This window comes from Hemiscyllium ocellatum, chromosome 23, assembly GCF_020745735.1.
Source record: "Hemiscyllium ocellatum isolate sHemOce1 chromosome 23, sHemOce1.pat.X.cur, whole genome shotgun sequence".
Lineage (NCBI taxonomy): Eukaryota > Metazoa > Chordata > Chondrichthyes > Orectolobiformes > Hemiscylliidae > Hemiscyllium > Hemiscyllium ocellatum.
In genome coordinates this window covers 8,272,008-8,295,453 of record NC_083423.1, presented here as the reverse complement: position 1 = coordinate 8,295,453, position 23,446 = coordinate 8,272,008, and the positions used below count along the sequence as shown (strand labels likewise).

The 23,446-nt window shown below is 41.1% G+C and overlaps 1 protein-coding gene across 3 annotated transcripts in view; it reads left to right on the top strand.

Annotated features, from left to right (window-relative positions):
* The window catches only part of itih5 (inter-alpha-trypsin inhibitor heavy chain 5), a 61,153-nt gene that overhangs the window by 24,815 nt on the left and 12,892 nt on the right, over window positions 1-23,446 (top strand). For all 3 annotated transcript variants that reach the window (XM_060843099.1, XM_060843098.1, XM_060843097.1), the window contains 5 exons: window positions 4,694-4,857; window positions 7,243-7,359; window positions 12,820-12,991; window positions 21,386-22,231; window positions 22,904-22,957. In XM_060843099.1, coding sequence (XP_060699082.1) covers window positions 4,694-4,857; window positions 7,243-7,359; window positions 12,820-12,991; window positions 21,386-22,231; window positions 22,904-22,957 — 1,353 coding nt within the window. The remainder of the gene's footprint in view (window positions 1-4,693; window positions 4,858-7,242; window positions 7,360-12,819; window positions 12,992-21,385; window positions 22,232-22,903; window positions 22,958-23,446) is intronic.

Here is a 23,446-nt window from a genome sequence, read left to right as displayed (position 1 = left end):
CCATCCGTACTCTTGCAGCGCCAAGCATAGACGTCAGCATCCAATTTAGCCAGTATTTTGAAGATTCTACCAGCGTCATTGATATCAGCAGCTCATTGGTTTTGTGTTGGTGAAGCCTAATGGTCAGTGTTCATTGAATGTCATCGGACACATCAGAGACACTGTATGTGGATTTCAGCTGTGAATTACTTTGTCTTGGAAACCATCATTGATCTTGATGCAATAGTGCAATAATGAAGGAGTGCTGCACTGTTGGAGGTGTTGTCTCACAGATGGGACATTAAGCTGAAGCCCAGTCCACAAGCTTAAATAAATGCAAATGATCTCCCAGCAGTATACAACCAAGAATAGGGAAGAAATCTCAGTGCATGGTCTTCAACCTACACTACTTAACATACATTTACTTTGTCACCACTTTGTTGCTGGGATTTTGCTGTATTCAAATTGGTGGTATGTTTCTACATAACATCAGACACTTCATTTCAGAAGGAGTTCATTGGCTACAAAAGACTCTAGTGATGTGAAAGACGCTAAGTAAATGCAATTTCTTGTTGTCTAGAAATCTAAATGGTTAGTTGGAATATTCATTTTGTCAGCCAACCGTTAACAGCTGATTTTATTTTAAAAAAATGTTTTGTTGTAGACTGACATATGGGTAATAAAGATTGAAATGCATGTAAGTGACTTAATATTCAAATACAATTCAAACAGAGAAAATAGAAAGATAATAGGAAATTATAGATGACTATCTGATCTCATTAAACAGTATTACAGTTAACTAAACAGAGTACTGTGCCAGCAAATGTAACTCATTTTGCATCAATTAGTACTGTGAGAAGTGACTTAAATGTACATTGTTCAGAAAAGTGGTTCAGAGTTATTGAGATGGTAATAAATTTATAATTTACAATGGAGTTTGCAAAGTAGTGTTAAGATCATCAAAAGGAAGGTTCAGTCATTGAGTTAGTCAGGCACATTATAAGGATATGGAAATATTTATCTGGTCTTAAGTTTGCTTCTTCTCATGAGCATTATTTTATGTTTCAAATACTTGAGAACTAATTAATTGATGGTCCTTAGTATTTGAATATTTTTATCACACTTCCTTCCTCCTTTCCCTTTTTTATCATTTTTTAGACCTTTCCTTTCAGTACTCTATTTTGGAGAATAAGCAATAGAATAATTTTTGAAATAATCGGTCTTCCTCCTCCATTCAAACTGTAGGATGAACAAGAGACTTGATATATTTTAACCAGAGCAGTTACTTTTGTGTCATCACCGCTAGACATGGTGTCATGGGGTCCTTTGAGTTAGTAATCCAAAGCTTAAGACTAATGTTCTTTGGACACAGATTTTAATTCCAACATGGCAGGTGGTAAAATTTGAATTTAATAAAATCTGGAATATAAAATTAATAAAAAGCATTTGGCTCATTAATGCTCTTTAATGAAAGAAATCTACTATCCCTGACTGTCCAACGTGTGACTCCGGACTTTTAGGAAGAACGGGAAATTTGATATTTTTTAATCAGAGGAGTGACTTTTGTGACACCACCCATAGATATTTAGGAGTCACATATGACTCCAGACCCAAGGCATTGTGACTGACTCTTTACTGCCCTCGGAAATGGTCGAGATAGCCACACTAATGGATCAAAAATCTCCATGGCTACAAACACTGCCTAGCCATTGATGCTCATAATCCATGAATGAATTCTGTACTTCCTCAGGAGGCTAAGGAAATTCTGTTATGCCCACAAGAACTCTTACTAATTTTTATAGATGCACCACAGAAAGCATCCTATCACAGTAAGCTGTGGCAACTGCTGTCCCCGAGACCACAAGAAACTGCAAAGGGTCATGAATACAGCCCAGTCCATCATGAAAACCAGCATTCCATCCATTGACTCTACCTGTATGTCCCACTAGTTTAAAAACAAGGACTGCAGATGCTGGAAACCAAAGTCTAGATTAGAGTGGTGCTGGAAAGGCACAGCAGGTCAGGCGGCATCCGAGGAGCAGGAAAATCGATGTTTCGGGCAAAAGCCCTTCATCATGCCCTTCAAAAGCCCTTCAGCACCACTCTAATCAATATGTCCCACTGCCTTGGGAAAGCAGCCAATATAATCTAGGCTCCTCCCACCCTGGTTATACTCTCTTCTACCCTCTTCCATTGGGCGGAAGATTTAAAAGTTTGAATACACATATGAACAGATTCAAGGACAGTTTCTTCCCCACTTATCAAACTTTTGAATGGATTACTCAAATATTAATTCTGATCTCTCTGTCTCTGCGGTTACAACACTGTATTCTGCACTCTGTTCTGCTGCCCTGAGGTACTTTGTATGGTATGATCTATCTGTATAGCACACAAAACAACACTTTCCACTGTATCTCAGTCCATGTGATAACAAATTAATGAATCAAAAATAAAAGAAAGTGAAATACATTTGGAAGAATGAATTGTTGTTTAAATTTTGACTGAAAAATATGGTGCTGGAAAAGCACAGTCAGTCAGGCTGCATCAGAGGTGCAGGAGAGTTGATGTTTCTACAAGCATAAGTTCTACATCAGGAATGTCTAATGAAGAACTTATGCTCGAAATGTCAACTCTCCTGCTCCTCAGGTGCTGCCTGGCCAGCTGTGCTTTTCCAGAACCATACTTTTTGACTCTGATCCCCAGTATCTGAAGTCCTCACTTTCCCCCTAAATTTTGTACATCATATTAGAAAGAGTATGCTTCATGGGACCTGTCTTGTCCATGAGCCTGCATTTCACTCCATTTATATATTTGTATGTAATTCTTCTGCATTTCTATCTACTTGTTTTCAACTGAAAACAGTTAGCATCTGATTACATGTGAAGCTATAATTGTAAAGCAAAAATAGAAGTTGCCAGAGAAACTCAGCAGGTCTGGTAGCATCTGTGGAGAGAAAAACAGAGTTAATGTTTTGAGTCCAGTGACACTTTTTAAAATTGAAAATAACTGGTAAGAGTGATAGTTATGCTGATAACAGGGCAGAGGGGAGTAAATAAAGTACATGGAAACCAGGCCCAGAGAGAGAGTGAGAGAAAAAAGGAATAGGTAAACAAAGAGATTGCTGATGATAAGCTGAGAGAAAGAGAGAGAGAGAGAAAGAGAGGGAGAGAGAGAGATAAAGAAGTGTAAATGATTGAAAAAAGGTTGGCTGTATTGGGAGAAACCCATACAAAATAGGTCATAAGGGTGTGGGAGATGGTAATGGATATGGAGGAAGGGTGTATAATTGTTATAAGATATAACTGTACCTGTGATAATGGTGCAAAGGCTGTTTGCACTGATACAAGCAAAGTTAGGCATTACAAATGAACTGGCAATGATGCAGAATAATTACCCAATCTTCTTTGTTATCTATGGTCTCTTCAACCCTACATTCAAACTGTATAGAGTATATTAGTGGTATTTATCTCCATTTTAATTGTATAGTCAAATTCCTCTCACCAACAAGAGAAAAGAAAACAAATTGCATTTTATATACATTTTAGGAAATAATAGAAAGCCTGCTTTTGGGTGTCAGATCTGAATGTTCATGAACAGCTGAGCCAAGACCAGCTAAATATATATCTCTGATTGACCTGTCATAATGTGGAGGCGCCTGTGCTGGACTGGGATTGACAAAGTTAAAAATCACACATCACCTGTTATAGTCCAACAGATTTACTTGGATTTACAAGCTTTCAGAGCGCTGCTCCTTCATCAGGTAGCTATTTGAGTGTGGTAGCTACCTGACAAGATAGACAGAAAAACCAAAGAACTGAGGATGTTGGTAATCAGAAACACAAATTGCTGGGAAAACTCAGCAGGTCTGGCAGCATGTGTGGAGAGAAAACAGAGTTAACATTTGGGTTTTCCAGAACAGAAGCATCACTGAACACGAAACATTAACTCTGCTTTGTCTCCACAGATGCTACCAGATCTGCTGAGATTTCCCAGCAATTCCTGTTTTTGTGTCTGAGGTAGACATATTTTTGATCAGTGAGGGATTCAAAAGTCAGAAGTCACAGAAGATCAGGGTATAGTCCAAAAGGCTTATTTGAAATCACAAGCTTTCGGAGCGCTACTCCTTCATCTGGGATTCTAGAGTTATTGGGAGAAGGCAGGATAGTGGAGTTGAGGATTAGCAGATCAGCGATGATCTCATTGAATGCTGGAGCAGAAGTAATGGGTCAAATGACCTACTTCTGCTGCTACTCTTGTAGTCTTATTTGAAGAATGCCTTATTTGACAAAACTACAGTCTATTGAGTGGATAGGGTAAATTTTCACTTTAATGCAACTCAAAATTTATTCTATGTAACAAAAAATAATTCTATTTCACCTGTATTTAACATTATACCTTGAATGCATGAGGTTTAATAAATTCCGTAAATAATTATTGGTGAAAGAAGGATGAAATATTTGCCTATAAGTTTTATGATATCAAGATAAATGATGATCATGAAAACTTCACAACTTTAAAAGCATTGAGAGTTGAGATCTCACATTTTGGAATGTGTATATTTAGATATTAGTTGGTGTTGTGTTCACATCCTCAAATCAGGAAATGATTAATTTTCATTTTCTTTTCCAGAATTGCGCTACTGTTAGACAGATACACATTTCAAGTTCTAAAGTGAATTTAAACTATTCTATATTTTTCACCTGTCCTGCTTCAGCCTCACCCCCACCATCCACCAAAGTCAACCGGACCACAACAACAGCCCACATCAGATTTGCCCCAACAATTAACCAGCAAGTAGTAATTGCTGAGAATGGAATTCTGGGTGACTTCATTCTGAGATATGATGTAAACAGAGAATTGGGAGTTGGTGATATTCAGGTAATACTCTTATTGGCTTCCTGATTCTGTGATCACCGTATCCCACGAGTGTACGTTTTCATTTATAAAACACTCCAGAGAGTCCACTTTCAGCAAATTTCTATAGTGTTGTTAGAGATGTCATTTAAATCAGATAAGTTCACTTTAACTTGGTTCTCTGCTTCAGCTATTTATAGATCTTAAAACAAGCGTGTGTACCTTGCATCTGCAATGCCTCACCACAAAAGCTTGTTTTTAAACTAGTTTTAAGTTAAATTCCAAGCATCTTTGACTTGTGTTTATGTAGCCCACCCCCCCAAGCTCCCAGCCAGTCTATTTTCTGAAATCCCAATAAGATCAAATTGTCCTCATCTTCACTTTCTTTCTACTTGTTTCTTCTCTTCTTATCTGTTTTCCTGTCCTCCCATCCTCTCCCGAAGTCATTGACTCTTCTTGAAATTGTTCGAATGACCTTCTGTTAACGCATCCAGATAGACATTCTTCAATGGGTTACAGTGAAGCCCAGAATATTTGTTCCCGTTTTCACAGTAATGGTACTAAAATTTACACTCTGCAAAGGTTTCTGATGTGAACTTGCTTTTCAACAACAGAATGTATTGTAACCAAAACCAGTTGTGTTCCCATTGATAACTTCAAAACCACTTCCAGCAGGGACTTTTGGATAATAATTGTAAGCAGTAAATATCTTGCTCATCCTCACCTCAAGGCCACTATTGTTGTAACATACCCTTCTCTTCCCTCCTTCCCTAGCAAGATGAGTTTACTCTACCCTGGTTTGGATGTTGATGGTGCCATTTGTAAATAAATGCCATTGTGCCAAAATCAGGAGCTGGTTGATATTGGGAAATGGTTACTTTTGCCCAAAAGCTAATCACATGAAGTTTCCTCATCAAAGTTTAGCAAGCAGTGTGAGTCAGCATAAATCTCAGCTCACCATCTTAGCTCATGAAAGAAATATTCAAGTGTTAGACACGGAAGTTACAATACCTTTGTCATAGAACTCCTAGTGTAATCATCAAGAATATCAGACTCAGGTCAAAACAGGCAAATTCTCAACTCTTCAAAAGAAATGTGCCTCAGCTTGCAGATTCAAAAGGGAATGTTTATTGTCTCCAGCTGTGATATTTTATATTTCACATGTGAATGTGGCTCATGCAAAGGAGATTGTCAATTGTGAACAAGTCAACAGATAGAGATTATAACATGAAATATTATATATTTATATATATATATATATATATATATATACACACACACACAAGAATGCTAGCATTCTTGATAGAAGACAAAGATTCATGTCCCACTTGTGTCATAACACCTATGACAGTAGAGTCATGGAGATGTACTGCATGGAAACAGACCCTTAGGTCCAACTCATTCATGCCCAACAGATATCCTAAATTAATCTAGGCCCATTTGCCAGCGTTCAGCGAATATCCCTCTAAACTATTCCTGTTCACATACACATCCAAGTGCCTTTTCGATGTTGTCATTGTACCAGCCTCCACCATTTCCTCTGGCAGCTCATTCCATACATGCAGTGTGTGAAAATTTGGGCACACCAATACTCTGCATGAAAGAAAATTGCCCCTTACGTCCCTTTTACATTTTACCTCCCTTACCTTAAACCTATGTCCCCCAGTTTTGGACTCCCCCACTGGGGAAAAGACCTAACTGTTCAGGCTATCCATACACCTCATGACTTTATAAACCTCTATAGGGTCACCCCTCAGCCTCTGACATTCCAGGGAAAACAGCCCCAGCTTATTCAGCCTCTCCCTGAAGCTCAATCCCTCCAATGCTGGCAACATCCTTGTAAATCCTTTCAGAGCCCTTTCAACTTTCACAACAGGGAGACCAGAATTGTACAGATTGGTGAGACAATCTCTGTAAAGGGATGTGTTGTAACCTTCTCCAAAACTATTGCCCATGGTTGCACTGTGCAGCATCCATAAGGTACACTGCAGCAACTTAGCAAAGTTAGTTTCTACAGCAGCTTCCAAACCTGCAACCTCAACACTTAGAAGGAGAAGGGCAAAAAGTGCAAGAGAATACCACCCGCATATGGGGGGTCAAAATATTGGAACTCATTCCCTTTCAGTAGTGTGGGTGTGCCCAAATTACAGGAGTTGCTGTAACCCAAAAAGGCGACTCCCCAGTATCTTCACAAAGGCAACTAGAGATAGACAACAAATGCTGAGCTTGCCAGCAATGCTCAGATCCCAGTGAAGGAGAGCCATTGTAAATCCATAGGTCAGTAGCTATTTTTCAACACATTGTCACCAATACAGGGTTACTTGTGTTACAAATACAGATGATGCAGAAAATTACTTATGTTTGCTATTAATCATGTCAAGTGTTGAGATTTTATAATTTTTTTTACAGATTCAAAATGGGTTTTTTGTTCATTACTTTGCACCTAAGGATCTGCCTCCAGTTCCAAAGAATGTGGTCTTTGTGATAGATACAAGTGCCTCGATGGCAGGAAAAAAAATCAAACAGGTATATTTCTTTACCTTAATGACTGTACTTAAACAGAAGCTGCTTATAGATGTCTGACCATATCATTCACCCATTCCAACATGCAGCTAATGATAGAATCACAAAATTTTATTGAAGGAACTCTTATCCCATTGCAAATTCCAAATTGTAACCTCCTCAAAGAATTCTAATAGGTTTGTCAGCCATGACCACTTCTTCAGTAAATCTTGATAATTCTCTGTGGTTATATTATGTATTTATATTATTATTTTCACATGCTATTTTATAATTGAGCAAGTTCAATACCATTCATGATTCTGCAGATATCGAAGCTGTATACAAGAATAATAGTAGGCACAGTAGATAATAAAGAAAGCAAATGGAAATTTGACATTTATTGCAAAAGGAATAGGTTATATATAAGTAGGGAACTGTTACTGCAACTGAACAAGGTATTGACCAAAAACAAAATAAAACTATAAAGGAGACCCAATGTCTGAGATTAGTACAAATTCCCATGTTTCGTAATGCAGTCCAATCCCTCAAGGTGCCCGCTGATTAGAATCATGGAATTATACACAGAGGAACCTTGATTATCTGAACGAGGTGGGCGGGCACTATTTTGTTTGGATAATCGATTATTCGGTTAATCGATTCAATGCCTTTCCTCTGGGCCTTGGAGTTTTTTTAAGTCCACTCCCCGTTCAGGAGACAAGGCAGCAGCACATCGCTTGCGAGCTGCTGCTCTTGCCCCTGATCCCACACACCTCCTGCCCCAATCCTGTCCAACACCGCCCCCCACCCACTCTCCACCCTCCAACCCCGTCCAACACCGCCCTCCGGTCGCCCCCAACCCCGTGCACCCCGGTCCTCCCTACCCACTCCGCAACCCGGTCCAACCCCGTACAACATCCCCCCGGTGCGCACACCCCACACACCCCATCCATCCCCGCCCCTCTCTGGGGCAGTTGGACTGGACACCAACAACAAGACTGCTGCTTCTGCCTTTGTGGATAAGTCTCCAAATAGCACACACGTACACACACACACAAACTTTTTACTGCAACTTTTTGACAGGTTCCACCTTTGTCCTGTGCAGGACAATGCTGGAGAGATCATCTGGGGAAGGGGGGATTTAGGGTACACCCCTCTGTAGAACTCCAGGGAAAGTGTGGGAGAGAGAGAGTGTGGAAGGTCTATGATTTGGAGATGGTGCCTGTTTAATCATTGTGAACAAAAGATGCGATCAGTGTTGGAAACACATTCTTGATGTAATGTTTCTATCGGGACCCCGAGATCTCCTTCGGATAATCAGATATTCGGATGATCAGATATTTGGATAATTGATATTCGGATAATCCAGGTTCCTCTCTATATAGTAACTGTGGAAAGTTTCAATTGTTCTGGTGGACACTGCCCCAAATGGAGATCTCCTGTTCTGTTTGCTCTTCTTTGTACCAGGTAGCTAAACAACAGGGTCATTTGACTCAAATGTGATCTGAAATTGGGGAGCAAGCCCCGTCTGATAATGGAAGAGGGTCTGTAACTCTCACACTCTCTAGAAATGTGAAACCTAACCTCTTCCAGTCTAGAGATTACAGGTAGTTTGGGAATCCTTACATTGACTTAACACTGCATTGTCCTGGACAGCTCTATGCAACACGTTCCAGGCCCAATCCTGTAAGGTGCCAGTAAACATATGCCCTGCATAATATGATATTCTAATAGGTCATAAATTTTTTGTAATAAGGACGATGTAGTGATTGTAATGAGGTTAGCCAGGTGGACCTCATAGAATATGAGTTCTCTGATTGGACCAGGTTAACAACCCCAGTCAGGGCCCCCTGGCTGACAGATAAGAACTGTTGTATCTCCAACACTATTTTGATTTAGTCCTTACAGTCTCCTTCACTTTTTTTTAGGGAAGCTTTGCCTTTATCAGGCTTTGCTTGTCACTGTTTCATTAGTGACATGGTTGTTCTCCTGGTGGTGGACAATATAGAGTAAAGTTCTTGCACAATGGTGTCTTTTTCAGTGGGTCACTGCACATACAACCACAGGTGATGTGGGGAAAATATAAACACTGAACAAAAAATAGTTCAGGATAATCATACATCTAACCCACTCTTGAGAGCTGACTCTGAGGGAGGTCAAAGGAAGATAAAGGGTGTAGATTAGATTCCCTACAGTGTGGAAACAGGCCCTTCGGCCCAACAAGTCCACACCAATCCTCTGAAGAGTAACCCATTCCCTAATATTTTCCCCTGACTAATGCATCTAACACTACGGGCAATTTAGCATGGCCACTTCACCTAACCTGCACAGCTTTGTGACTGCGGGAGGAAACCAGAGCACACAGAGGAAACTCACGCAGGCACGGGGAGAACGTGCAAACTCCACACAGACAGTTGCCCGAGGTGGGAATTGAACCTAGGTCCCTGGTGCTGTGAGGCAGCAGTGCTAACTACTGAGCCACCGTGTAGATAAAGGGTGACTTGGTGATGGAATACCATTCTCTGTAGAGTTATTTCAGATGACACTTTGAGCAATCTTTCATCCCAGCTGTTGGAAACATTTAAATTATGTTGCATTTTGAACTCAGAGTGAATTTTTCCATTATACTCAACTCCTGATTCCTCGGGACCCAAACCAGCACTTTTCTGATCGAGCTGATCATCTGAATGTGAAGTCGAGCTCTACACTGATTGACCCAAAGTCCCATCGTACAGCTCTCCATTCATTGACCCAAAGTCCCATCGTACAGCTCTCCATTCATTACCATCAAACCAAAAGCCAAGATTCAGAGATTATTTTGCATTGAACTGAGAAAAGAAGAGGGTCAGAGCAGGCCAATTATCGACCTATTTATTCCAGTGTTTGTTGGCATTTTCTGATGCATGACTCATTTTCTCATAAATGAAAGACTGTAAGAGGAGCCTGGAGCATATGGGTGCCAACTCATGAGTCTTTGCTCAACGAACGACAGCTGTTTCACCAATTCAGAAAATAAATTGCTTCATTCAAGTAATTGAAAATATGGCATTTGCAATATTTTGTCATCTGTAAATCGGAACGGGTACACAGTGCTGTCAGGTTGACTTGAATTGATTGTCAGTTTTAATAGGGATGTAATTATAACATAAACACAAGCATCTGCAATAAATAGTCTTCGATGTACATTATAAAAGGATGGCCGAGCAGGATTTAGAATTATCATGTCCTGTAACCAGTGATGAAACTAATGTAATTTTATTCTTTACGCTAATATAATCATAACATGTTTTAATATTTCCCTTGCTGCATTCTAACAGAAAATTTCACTTGTCACCTGTGATTAAAATGTTACCAGCTCTTAGCCTCCTTTGTTACCAAAAAAAATTACCCTAATTCATTGTAAAGTATGGGCGGCACAGTGGCTCAGGATAACAGAATAGCGGGATGGGTTTGGGTGGGTTCCTTTTCAGAAGAGCTTGTTTCTACACTACAAAGAAATGACAGAAGAGTTGAATTGGTACTTCAGATTTGTGTTCACTGGGGAAGACACAAGCAATCTCCCAGAGGTAACAGTGGCTGAAGGACCTGAACTGAAAGGAATTTACATTTGCCAGGAATTGGTATTGGAGAGACCCTTAGGTCTGAAGGCTGATAAGTCCCCGGGGCCTGATGGTCTACATCCCAGGGTACTGAAGGAGATGGCTCTAGAAATCGTGGATGCATTGGTGATTATTTTCCAGAGTTCAATAGATTCAGGATCAGTTCCTGCGGATTGGAGGGTGGCTAATGTTGTACCACTTTTTAAGAAAGGAGCGAGAGTAGAAAGCAGGAAATTAGAGACCAGTTAGTCTGACATCAGTGATGGGAAAGATGCTGGAGTCAATTATAAAGGATGAAATTACGACACATCTGGATAGCAGTAACAGGATAGGTCAGAGTCAGCATGGATGTATGAAGGGGAAATCATGCTTGACTAATCTTCTAGAATTTTTTGAGGATGTAACTCTGAAGATGGACAAGGGAGATCCATTGGATGTAGTGTACCTGGACTTTCAGAAAGCCTTTGATAAAGTCCCACATAGGAGGTTAGTGAGCAAAATTAGGGCGCATGGTATTGGGAGCAAAGTACTGACTTGGATTAAAAATTGGTTGGCTGACAGGAAACAAACAGTAGTGATAAACGGCTCCCTTTCAGAATGGCAGGCAGTGACCAGTGGGGTACTGTAGGGATCAGTGCTGGGACTGCAGCTTTTTACAATATATATTAATGATATAAATGATGGTATTAATAGTAACATTTTCAAATTTGCTGATGATACAAACCTGGGGGGCAGGGTGAAATGTGAGGAGGATGTTAGGAGATTACAGGGTAACCTGGACAGGTTAGGTGAATGGACAGTTGCATGGCAGATGCAGTTTAATGTGGATAAATGTATGGTTATCCACTTTGGTGGCAAGAACAGGAAGGCAGATTACTACCTAAATGCAGTCAATTTAGGTAAAGGGGCAGTACAAAGAGATCTGCGTGTTCTTGTACACCAGTCAATGAAGGCAAGTATGCAGGTACAACAGGTAGTGAAGAAAGGTAATAGCATGCTGGCCTTCATAACAGGAAGGATTGAGTATAGGAGCAAAGAGGTTCTTCAGCAGCTGTACAGGGCCCTGGTGAGACCGCACCTGGAATATTGTGTGCAGTTCTGGTCTCCAAATTTGAGGAAAGACATTCTGGCTATTGAGGGAGTGCAGCGTAGGTTCACGAGGTCAATTCCGGGAATGGCGGGACTATCTTATGCTGAAAGATTGGAGTGACTGGGCTTGTATACCCTTGAGTTTAGAAGATTGAGAGGGGATCTGATTGAAATGTACAAGATTATTAAAGGATTAGACACTCTGGAGGCAGGAAACATGTTTCAGCTGATGGGTGAGTCCCAAACCAGAGGACACAGCTTAAAAATAAGGGGTAAGCCATTTTGGACAGAGATGAGGAGAAACTTCTTCACCCAGAGCGTGTTGTGTGTATGGAAAGCTCTGCCGCAGAAGTCAGTGGAGGCCCAGTCTCTGGATTCGTTTAAGAAAGAGTTGGATAGAGCTCTCAAGGATAGTGGAATCAAGGTTTATGGAGATAAGGCAGGAACAGGATCCTGATTGAGGATGATCAGCCATGATCATGATGAATGGTGGTGCAGGCTCGAAGGGAAGAATGGTCTACTCCTGCACCTATTGTCTATTGTCTATTGATGTTGGGATCACTGGTGAGGACAACATTTATTGCCCATTCTTACTTGACCTTGAAAAGGCGGTGTTGAGCTTCCTTTTGGAACTGCTGTAATCTGTCAGATGGAAATGCTGTCACAATGCTGTTAGGTGGGGAGTACGAGGACTTTGAAATATTAATGACATTTGCTCAAGGACAAATGGTGTATGACATGATGGGCAACTACAGCGTTGCGATTGGTTCTCATGTGCTTACTGCCATTGCATTTTCAGACTAAAGATGCCCTCTTCACTATCCTTGAAGATCTTCGAAGCAATGACCACTTCAATATCATCAACTTCTCTGGCCGCATTAAGGTCTGGCAAAATGGAAAACTCGTCCCTGTCACGAGGGAGACTGTGAGAGATGCCAAGAAGTACATTTACCTGATGTCACCTTCAGGAGGTAAAGGGAGATGTGTTTTATTTCCACTCCAAAGCCTTACCTTCTGATCTCCAATAGAAAAGCTTGTCTTTCAGCCTTTGGAACATTGTTGAATGAAGGTCTCTAGGTTTGTCTGACATTAATAATGAGGTTGTACCGTGCTGGTCCCTTGTTACTTGTATGCCCTGTTCCAACTACAGAAGAATTATTATAATTTACCTGCAGTAAGTGTACAGACTTAGTGAGACTTACTTGGTGATTTTTCCTGTCATGCCACACACTTGTGAGAAAGGTTACCGCTCATGGAGTAAGTGAAACCGTAGCAACGTTGATACAAAATTGACTGAGGGGCAGGAAACAGTAATAGTTAATGTATATTTTTCAGACTGGAGGAAGGAGTTGTAGTAGAATACCTTGGGGATTGGTGTCAGGATGCCTTCTTTCCCTGATGACTTTGATCCTGGAGTGCAGGAGAAAATTTCCAAATTTTCAGAAGACAGAAATTTTAGAAACATTGTAGGCTTTGAGGACAACGGTGTAAAAGTACAAGAAGTCATTGGCAAGTTGCTGGACTGGGCAGCTCAGTGGTAGATGACATGTGAGGTGATATATTTCAATAGAACAAACAGAGGTACAGCTGAAAATAAAAGGGGAACCCCAAAGCAAGTGCAAAGAGCAGAGAGACCTGAATGTTTTTTCATTATTCATTTGTGGGATGTGGATATTGCTGGCTGGGCCAACATTTATTGCCTGTCCCTAGATGCCCTTGAGAAGATGCTGGTGAGCTGTCTCTTAAATTGCTGCAGTCGATGTGCTGTAAGTAGTCCCACAGTGCCTGTATGGGCAGATTTCAAGGTTTTTGATATAGCGACAATGAAGGAATGGCGATAGATTTCCAAGTCAGGATGGTGAGTGGCTTGGAGGGGAATTTGCAGGTAGTGGTGTTCCCACATATCTGCTGTCCTTGTCCTATATAACAAGTCCAGTTTCTGGCCAAGGGCAACCCCAGGATATTGATATTGGGGGTTTCTGTTGATGCCATTGAATGTCAAGGAATGGTGGTTAGATTTTTTTTCTTTAAGGAGATGATCATAGCCTAGCATTTGTGTTACTTGGCATTTGTCAGCCCAAGTCTGGATATTATCCAAGTCTTGCTATATTTGGACATGGAGTGTATGAGGGGGAACCTGTTTATGGAGCTATCCAGACGAAGTGCCAAGGCCCAGTAACATTGGAGCTTTGGTGTCTCATATTAAAGTTGGGCTGTCATCTGAACTTGGAAAGAATCACTGTCTGGATGACGTACAGGAATGATATTTAGCAATCCTTTGAAAACTACAGGGATGGTCCCTGACATTGATGTCAGGAATAATTCTGCAATGAAAGGAAGAAACGTCTAGAGCAATGAAGGGATTGTAACTCCCAAGACTGAGTCATGTTCATGGAATGAACAATCAGTAGAGTTAGAGACATACAGCATGGAAAAAACCCTTCAGTCCAACCAGTCCATGCCGACTATGATCCTAAACTAAATAGTCCCATATGCCTGTGTTTGACCCATGTCCCTGCTAGTCAAGATGAGAGTGGTGCTGGAAAAGCACAGCAGGTCAGGCAGCATCCGAGGAACAGGAAAACCAACGTTAACAGGCAAAAACCCTTCTTCAGGAAATCATTTCCTGATGAAGGGCTTTTGCCCAAAAAGGTGATCTTCCTGCTCCTCGGATGCTGCCTGACCTGCTGTGCTTTTCCAGCACCACTCCAATCTTGACTCTGATCTCCAGCATCTGCAGTCCTCACTTTCGCCATGTCCCTCTTAATCTTTCTTAATGGGTTCTGAGGACCTAAAAAGTTAACTCTGATTTCCCTGCATGGATGTTGCCAGACCTGCTGAATTTATTCAGTAATTTCTGTTTGCATGTGAAAAATGAGAAATGTTCTTGTTTGAAAAGTTATTACCATATATATTATTTTAAAACTTTTTATGGATAGAAATGAAATGGTATCATGAAAGCAGCTCCATTTATTATTTATCCTCCATTTCTTAAAGTAACTAGGTACTGTATTGGGATGATTATGAGGGGGGTTGATAAGGTGAATGACAAGGGTCTTTTCCCTAGGGTGGGGAGTTCAAAACTAGGGGGCATATTTTTAAGGGGAGATGAGAAAGGTTTGAAAGAGACATGAGGGGCAATGTTTTTACACAGAGAGTGGTTCATATGTGGAATAAATTGCCAGAGGAAATGTTGGTGCAGGAATAGTTACAATATTGTAATCTCAAGAGACATTTGGATAAGTACATGAATAGAATCATAGAGTCATATAGCACAAAAACTGACCCTTCAGTCCAACTTGTCCATGCCAACCAGATATCCTAAACTAATCTAGTCCCATTTGCCAGCATTTGGCCCATATCCCTCTAAACCCTTCCTATTCATCCAGATGCCTTTTAAATGTTGCAATTGTACCAGCCTCTACCACTTCCTCTGGCAGCTCATTCAACATACACACCACCCTCTGTGTGAAAAGGTTGCCTCTGAGGTCACTTTTATATCTTTTCCCTCTCACCCTAAACCTATGCCCTCTTGTTCTGGACTCCTTCACCCCAGGGAAATGACCTTATTTATTTACCCTAGCATGCCTTTTATGATTTTGCAAACCTCTATAAGGTCACTCCTCAGTCTCTGACGCTCCAGGGAAAACAGCCCCAGCCTATTCAGCCTCTCCCAACAGCTCAAACTCTCTAACCCTGGCAACATCCTGGTAAATCTTTCCTGAACCCTTTCAATTTTCACATCCTTCCAATAGGAAAGGTTTGGAGGGATAGGGGCCAAACACAGGCAAATGGGACTGATTTAGTTTGGGAACATCGTCAGCATGGAATAGTTGGCTTGAAGTGTCTGTTTCCTTGCTGTATCATTCAATGACTCTACTGATTGCAGGAAGAATTTTATTTTCTCACATCACATCTTCTTTTGCAAATGATCTTATATCTGTGATATTGTGTTCTTTATCCTTATATGACCATGGACAGTCTAGCCATCCCCTGAAAACATTTATTATTCATCTAGGCCTTCCCTGTTTTAAGGAAAGTGATCTCAACCTCTCCAATCTTTCTTCATAGATAAAGTTTCTCGTCCCTGGAACCATTCTTGTAAACTTCTTCTACACTCTTTCCAACTCATTTTCATCTTTCCCAAACTGTGTACCCAGATGTGACAATAATACATCAGCTGAAATCTGACAGGTATCTTTGCAGAACCTCCTTGTTCCTGGACTCCATCTGTCAATAAATAAAATTTCAGGTACAGTATGCAGTATTAACTGCTCACACTTCCTGTCTTGCCACCTTCAGTGCTTTGTGCACACATACACATACTAGAGCAGGTCAAAGGCTAGGAAGACTGCATGGTGGCACAGTGGTTAGCACTGCTGCCTCACAGCGCCGGGGACCTGGGTTCAATTCCCGCCTCAGGTGACTGACTGTGTGGAGTTTGCACGTTCTCCCCGTGTTTGCGTGGGTTTCCTCCGGGTGCTCCGGTTTCCTCCCACAGTCCAAAGATGTGCGGGTCAGGTGAATTGGCCATGCTAAATTGCCCGTAGTGTTAGGTAAGGTGTATATGTAGGGGTATGGGTGGGTTGCGCTTCGGCGGGTCGGTGTGGACTTGTTGGGCCGAAGGGCCTGTTTCCACGCTGTAAGTAATCTAATCTAATCTAAAGACTGTGGCAAGTAATTCCTGACTCCTCAAAGCCTGTCCACCATCCACAAGGCACAGGTCAGGAGTGTAATGGAATACTCCCCACTTACCTAGATGGGTGCAGCTCCATCCAGGACAAAGCAACCTGCTTGATTGGCATTGCATCCACAAACATCCACTCCCTCCACTGCCGACACTTGGTAGCAGCAGTGTGTACTATCTATAAGATGCACTGCAAAAATTCACCAAAGATCCTCAGACAGCACCTTCCAAAAACATGAACACTAACAACTGGAAGGACGAGGATAGCAGATATGGTCTGGAAAGAGAGATAGCATCGAGGGTGAGACACAGCCCTGTATGAGTATAAAGTTCGGAGAATTTGGAGGCGGTGTGGGAATGCGATGCAATGGGGAAGAGGTGCTTTTTTGCTTGCTTTTTTTGGTTTATAGTTTGGAAGGTTTTTTAACAGGGTAAATTTAAGCCTAGCACAAAAAAGTTACATCACAGATAAACTGTAAGTTCATTGGTTGCTGACAACTATAACTGTTTATAGATCACTTTCGGATTGAAGGCAAATAAGGGAAGTATTTACTGACTGCAAACTAAGAGACCAACATGAAATTTTTTAAAAAATCAAATCAAAGTAGGGATGCCAAGCAAGGTGATGTTCTGTAACTGTATGTTGTGGGAGCTGGTGGCCCCATTGTGGTCCATAGTGACCATATCTGCAGCAAGTGTTGGTTGCTTGAGGAACTCCAGCTCAGAACTGATGAGCTAGAGTCTGAGTTTCCAACACGGCTAGACATCAGAGGGGAGGACAGCTACCTAGACACTGTTTCAGGAGGCAGTAACACCCCTCAGCTTAACTACCTTAAAGTTGATCAGTGGTCAGGAACAGGAGAGTGTGACTACCAATGAGGCAGGCGGATGGATCTAGGAAGTAGTGCTGAAGGTTAGCCTCAGACTATGTTCTTGTCTACCAGGTTTGTGATTCTTGCTCCCTGTGTGGATGAGATTTGGGTTGTAAGGAAGATGAACAAACTGACTATAGTACCATAGTACTGGGAACCATTCAAGAGGAGGAAAGAGAAACGTCATTATGATCGGGGATAATATAGTCAGTGGAATAGACACCAGTATCTGTGATCAAGAGTCCTGAAGGCTATGTTTCCTGCCTAGTGTCCAGTTTCAGGATCTCTCATCTGGGCTGCAGAGGAACTTGGAGAGAGGTGGCGGGGACGATCCAGCTGTCCTGGTCCATGTAAGTACCTACAATATAGGTGGAAAGAGGAAAGAGATCCTCCTAAGGGAATATGAGCAGCTAGGGGCTAAATCAAAAATCCTAATATGGAAAGGGTCAGGAATCTAACTTCAGGCACAGCAGATGAGGAGACAACAATGAGAAGGGGGCAGTCAATGCAAGACTAAGGGTGTTGTACTTAAATGCATGCAGTGTACAAAACAAGGGAAATGAATTGTAATGCAGGTTGAAATTGGCAGGTACAATGTTGTGGATATTGCAGAGACATGGCTGCAAGAACATCAGGGATGGGAACTAAATACCCAAGGATACACATCCTATTGAAAGCAGTGGCAAATGGACATGGGGTGGGGTTGCTTTGCCAGTAAGAAATGAAATTAAATCGATAGCAAGAAGTAATATAGAGTTGGAAGGCATGGAATCTGTATGGGTAGAGTTGAGGAACTGCAAAGGGAAAAAAGACCCTGATGACCCTGAGTTTTGTATAAACTTAGCGATGTGGGGAAGAAAATAAATCAGGAGATATAAAAGGGACTATTACAATAATGGGGGACTCCAATATGCTGATGGACTGGGAAAACCAGATAGTGGTGAATCTCAAAAAAAGGAATTCATGTATGCCTGCAAGATGATTTTTTTGGAGCACTTGTGGCAGAGCCCACTGGGGAACAGAGAATTCTGGAAATGATGTGTAATGAGGCAGACTTGATTAGGGAGCTTAAGGTGAAGCAATCTCTTGGGGTGGTGACCATAATATGATAGCATTCACCCTGCGGTTTGAGAGGGAGAAGCTGGAATCAGATATAACAGTATTACAATTGAGTAAAGGTAACTATATAGACATGAGGGAGGAGCTACAGGGAAGATGCTGGAGCAGCAATGGAAGCGGTTTCTTGGGGCAATTTGGGAGGCACAGCAGAAGTTCATCCCAAGGCACAGTGGATCAGTGGTCGGCACTGCTGCCTCACTGAGCCAGGCACCTGGGTTCAATTCCAGGCTCAGGCGACTGCCTGTGTGGAGTTTGCACATACTCCGCGTGTCTGCGTGGGATTCCTTTGGGTGCTCCTGTTTCCTCCCACAATCCAAAGATGTGCAGGTCAGCTCAATTGGCCATGCTAAGTTGCCCATAGTATTCAGGGATATGTTAGTTAGTTGCATCAGTCAGGGACAAAAATAGGATAATAGGGCAGGGGAATGGATGTATGTGGGTTACTCTTTGAAGGGTTGCTGGGCTAAAGGGCCTGTTTTCACACACTAGGGATTCTTTGATTCAAGGTGAGGATAAGCCAACTATGGCCGATAGGGGAAGTCAGGGACAGCATAAAAACAAATGAAAAACTATACAGTGTGGTGGAGGTAAGGGGAAAGCCAGAGGATTGGGAAGCCTTTAAAACCCAGCATATGATCATTTAAAAAGCAAAAAGAGGGAGGAGATGAAATATTAGGGCAAGCTAGTTAATAATAAAAAAAGATTGCATGAGGTTTTTAAATATCTAAAAGGTAAAAGAAAAGGAAGATTGGATATTGAACGACTAGAAAATGAGGCCGGAGAAGTAGCAATTGGGAACAAATAACTGGGTTGGTGTTTTGCTTCAGTCTTTACAGTGGAAGACACCAGTAGCATACCAGATCTTCAAGAGAGTCAGGGGACAGGGATTATAGGGGCCATCGCTGAGGAGAAGGTACTGAAGATGCTGATCAGTCTAAACATGGATGGATTACACTTCAGATGGATTACACCCCAGAGTTCCAAAGGAGATAGCTGTTTAAGAAAGGACGGAGACAGAAGACAGGGGAAATATAGGCTGGTTAGCCTAATGTTGATTGTTGATAAGATTTTGGTGTTCATATTAAGGTTGAGATTGCAGGGTACTTGGAAGTGCATGTTAAAATAGAATTGAATCAGCACAGCTTCGTCATGTGCAGGTCATGCCTGACAAATCCATTCAAAATCTTTGAGGTAACAAGTGCATTAGACAAAAGGGAGCCAGTGGGTGGATGTGATCTATTTGGATTTCCAGAATGGATTTGACATGGTGTCGCACTGGAGTTTGCCAAATAAGATAAGAGCCCATGGTGTTGGGGGCAAGGTACTGGCATGGAGAGAGGATTGTGACTGGCAGAAGGCAGAGAATGGGAATAAAAGGGGTCTTTTTCAGGATGGCAGCCAGTGACTAGTCGAGTTGTCCAGGGATCAGTGTTAGGATCACAACTATCCAGATTATATGTTAATGATCTGCATGAAGGAACTCAGGGCATTGTCAATAAATTAACAGGTAACACAAAGGTAGGTGGAGGGATGAGTAGTATCGAGGAAATATAGAGACACAGAAGGACTTGGACAAGCTAGGAGATTGGGCAAGGAAGCAACAGATGGATATCATGAAATATCAGAACTGAATTGAATTGAATTAGCTTTATTGTCACATGTATTCAAATGAGTATAGTGAAAAGCTTACAGTGTGGGAAAATGTGCAGTTATGCACTTGCCATGGAAGAATAGTGATGTAGACTATTTTCTAAATGGAGAAAGGCTTCAGAAGTCTGAAGCAGAAAGGGACCTGGTAGAATAGTTCAGAACTCTATTAAGGTTAACATGCAGATTCAGGAAGGCAAATGCACTGTTAGTATTCATTTCTAGAATGCTAGAATACAAGAGCAGAAATCTATTGCTGAGACAGTCTAAGGCTCTGGTCAGACTATATTTGGCATATTGTGAGCAGGTTTGGGCCCTGTATCTAAGGAAGGATGTGCTGGCGTTGGACGGGTCCAAAGGACATTTCTAAGAATGATCCTGGAGATGATGAGCTTGTCAAATGGGGAAGGTTCAGGTCTCTGGGTCAGACAGACCAGGACCCTGGGACACAGCCTCAGAGTGAAGGTACAACCCTTTAGAACTGAGAGGAGGAGGATGTTGATAGATATGTTCATGATTAATAAGGGGATTAAGAGTTATGGAGAGAGGGCAGGAGAATGAGTTTGATAAACATATCAACAATGATCAACAGAGCAAATTGCCTAACATTACTCCTATATCTTAATGTCTTCTGATACATGGGGACACCATGCCCCTACTTGGAAATAACCATTCCTTTAGTTCACTGGTAACCCTTAATTATTTCCTTCACGAAATATCAGAACTGAATTGAATTGAATTAGCTTTATTGTCATATGTATTCAAATGAGTATTGTGAAAAGTTTACAGTTGACTTTACAGCACCATCTTAGGTACATATGTATCCAGGTACAGATACTTAAAATCAAATTCTTAGGAATATTAATGCAGTGGATGAGTGTTAAAACAAGAAAAGTGTTTGTTTAGAGTTGTTAACGCTTTCAGAAAACTTCAGGCACATTGGTGACTAAATAGTCTTCTTCTGTCATTCTGAAACAATATTTTCCAAGATATTGTTTGAAATTCAAAATCTTTGTTCAAAATTCTACTTTGTTTCCCAGGTACCAACATAAATGATGCCATCCAAACTGGATCGAAATTGTTGAAAGATTACATCGCTCAGCAGGACAAGAGTGTGCGGGCGGTGTCATTAATAATATTCTTGACAGATGGGCGCCCAACAATTGCTGAAGTTCAAGCTCATAAAATCCTAAACAACACGAGAAAGGCTGTTGAAAAGAAGTTCTGCATCTTTACCTTGGGAATAGGAAGAGATGTGGATTACAAACTCCTCGAGCGAATGTCACTGGAGAACTGTGGAGAAATGCGAAGGATCAACGAGGACTCAGATGCCAGCACCCTGCTGAAAGGTTTCTTTGATGAAATAGGGACTCCACTTCTCTCAGACATTCGTGTTGATTATTCAGAAGATTTAGTGGAGTATGTGACGCAGACTGTCTTCCCAAACTATTTCAACGGATCTGAACTTGTGATTGCAGGGAAACTGAAAAATAAGACTAGCGATAACCTTCATGTCCAAGTTACTGCAAGCACAAGTGACAAACACCTCATGCTGGAGGCAGACGTGAAAATTAGTGACACAAGGAAACTTTCGAATGATTTCAAGGCTAGATCCAAAGATGCTAAGTTTGTCCAAAGGGCGTGGGGCTACTTAGCAATAAAAGATCTGCTAAGATCACGACTAAAGAGCAGCAATAGCAAAGTGAAGGAAATTCTTTCAGAGAAAGCAAAAAATCTTTCATTGGAATACAATTTCTTCACACCCCTCACTTCACTTCATGTAAAGAGTTCAGATGAACAAAACCATGGATTCACACAGAGTGTGGTGAATGAGTCTGAAGTGAATGATGAGACAGCACAGAGTTTACAGAGAATAACTAAACCAGGTAAAGCAGATTAATACAATGAGCACAGTTGTGACTTACTGAACTCCTTTTCCAAATATTTGTACTCTCAGTACATTTTGTAGTAAAAGAGATTCAAAGAGCAATATGCTAATAACTAGACTGTACAGTTCGTGAAGTCAGATGGTGTCAGATCATATGAAGCTGACACCTGATGCAAGAAGGTTCTCATGAAGTCCAGGTCAACCATGCTTCTGTGGCTAGTGTAAATAGTTAATAAGTGTTTACCAGTCTGCACCAGTATGGTTTTCAGCTCTCAACTGCTTAGAGCTTCCTGAACCTCTTTGTGATGTTCATAGGATTATCATTTTGATTCTTTCTTAAAATGGAATTTGAACTGCATTCCTATTTCAGTCATTTGATGTTGGCACTGGATACTTATGCATTGATAAGAAAAAGATCTGGTGAGTCAATCCTCTTTATTTGTTTTAATGATGGGGCATTATCTGAAGTAAACTCATAAACCTCTTTAAATAAAATGAATATTTAATGGCCCTTAATCCCAATCCTCTTCCATAACAGTGTGGAATCTCCAATTCACAAATTCAAGAATCTATTTTAAGTATTCACAAAAAGACAAGTGCAGTTAATTGCCAGATGTTATTCAGGCAGAATTAAATTCAATAATTTTAAGACTGACATTTCTTTATCTAGAGAGCACATCTTTAAGAAAGACAAAGAAAACAGTAGCAGTTTCAAAAACATCAGGTAAGTGCATCAACTTTGAACTTCCTCACTAAAGGCCCTTCAACTCAATAGTTTGACACACTGTAGTGACTCAAAGTGAGGTCAGAGATTACAGCACCTGGCTCATTATTGCACCACACTGCTAACTACACAGGGTTCAGCTTTTTAAGTGCGGTGTGAGAAGCATTCTCAGAGCTAGTTAAAAGCACAAACCTATTACTGTATGGCTAATTGCCTGAATTATTATGATTTGATAAAGGGAAAACGTCAATAGATTTTTTTTCTTTTGGAGAACTATTTCTTCTTCCAGAATGTATGGTTAATGATATAAGGCCTGAAATAAAGCTGTGTATACACTAACAGTGGAATAGTGAATGGACTTTTTAATGGAATCGTTATTACAGCTATGTAATTAGAAATGACACCCCTTAGAATCAAATACTGCAAAAGCTGGTGCATTAAAGTTGAACCATTTTACACAAATCCAGTCACATTTACACACTGACAAAA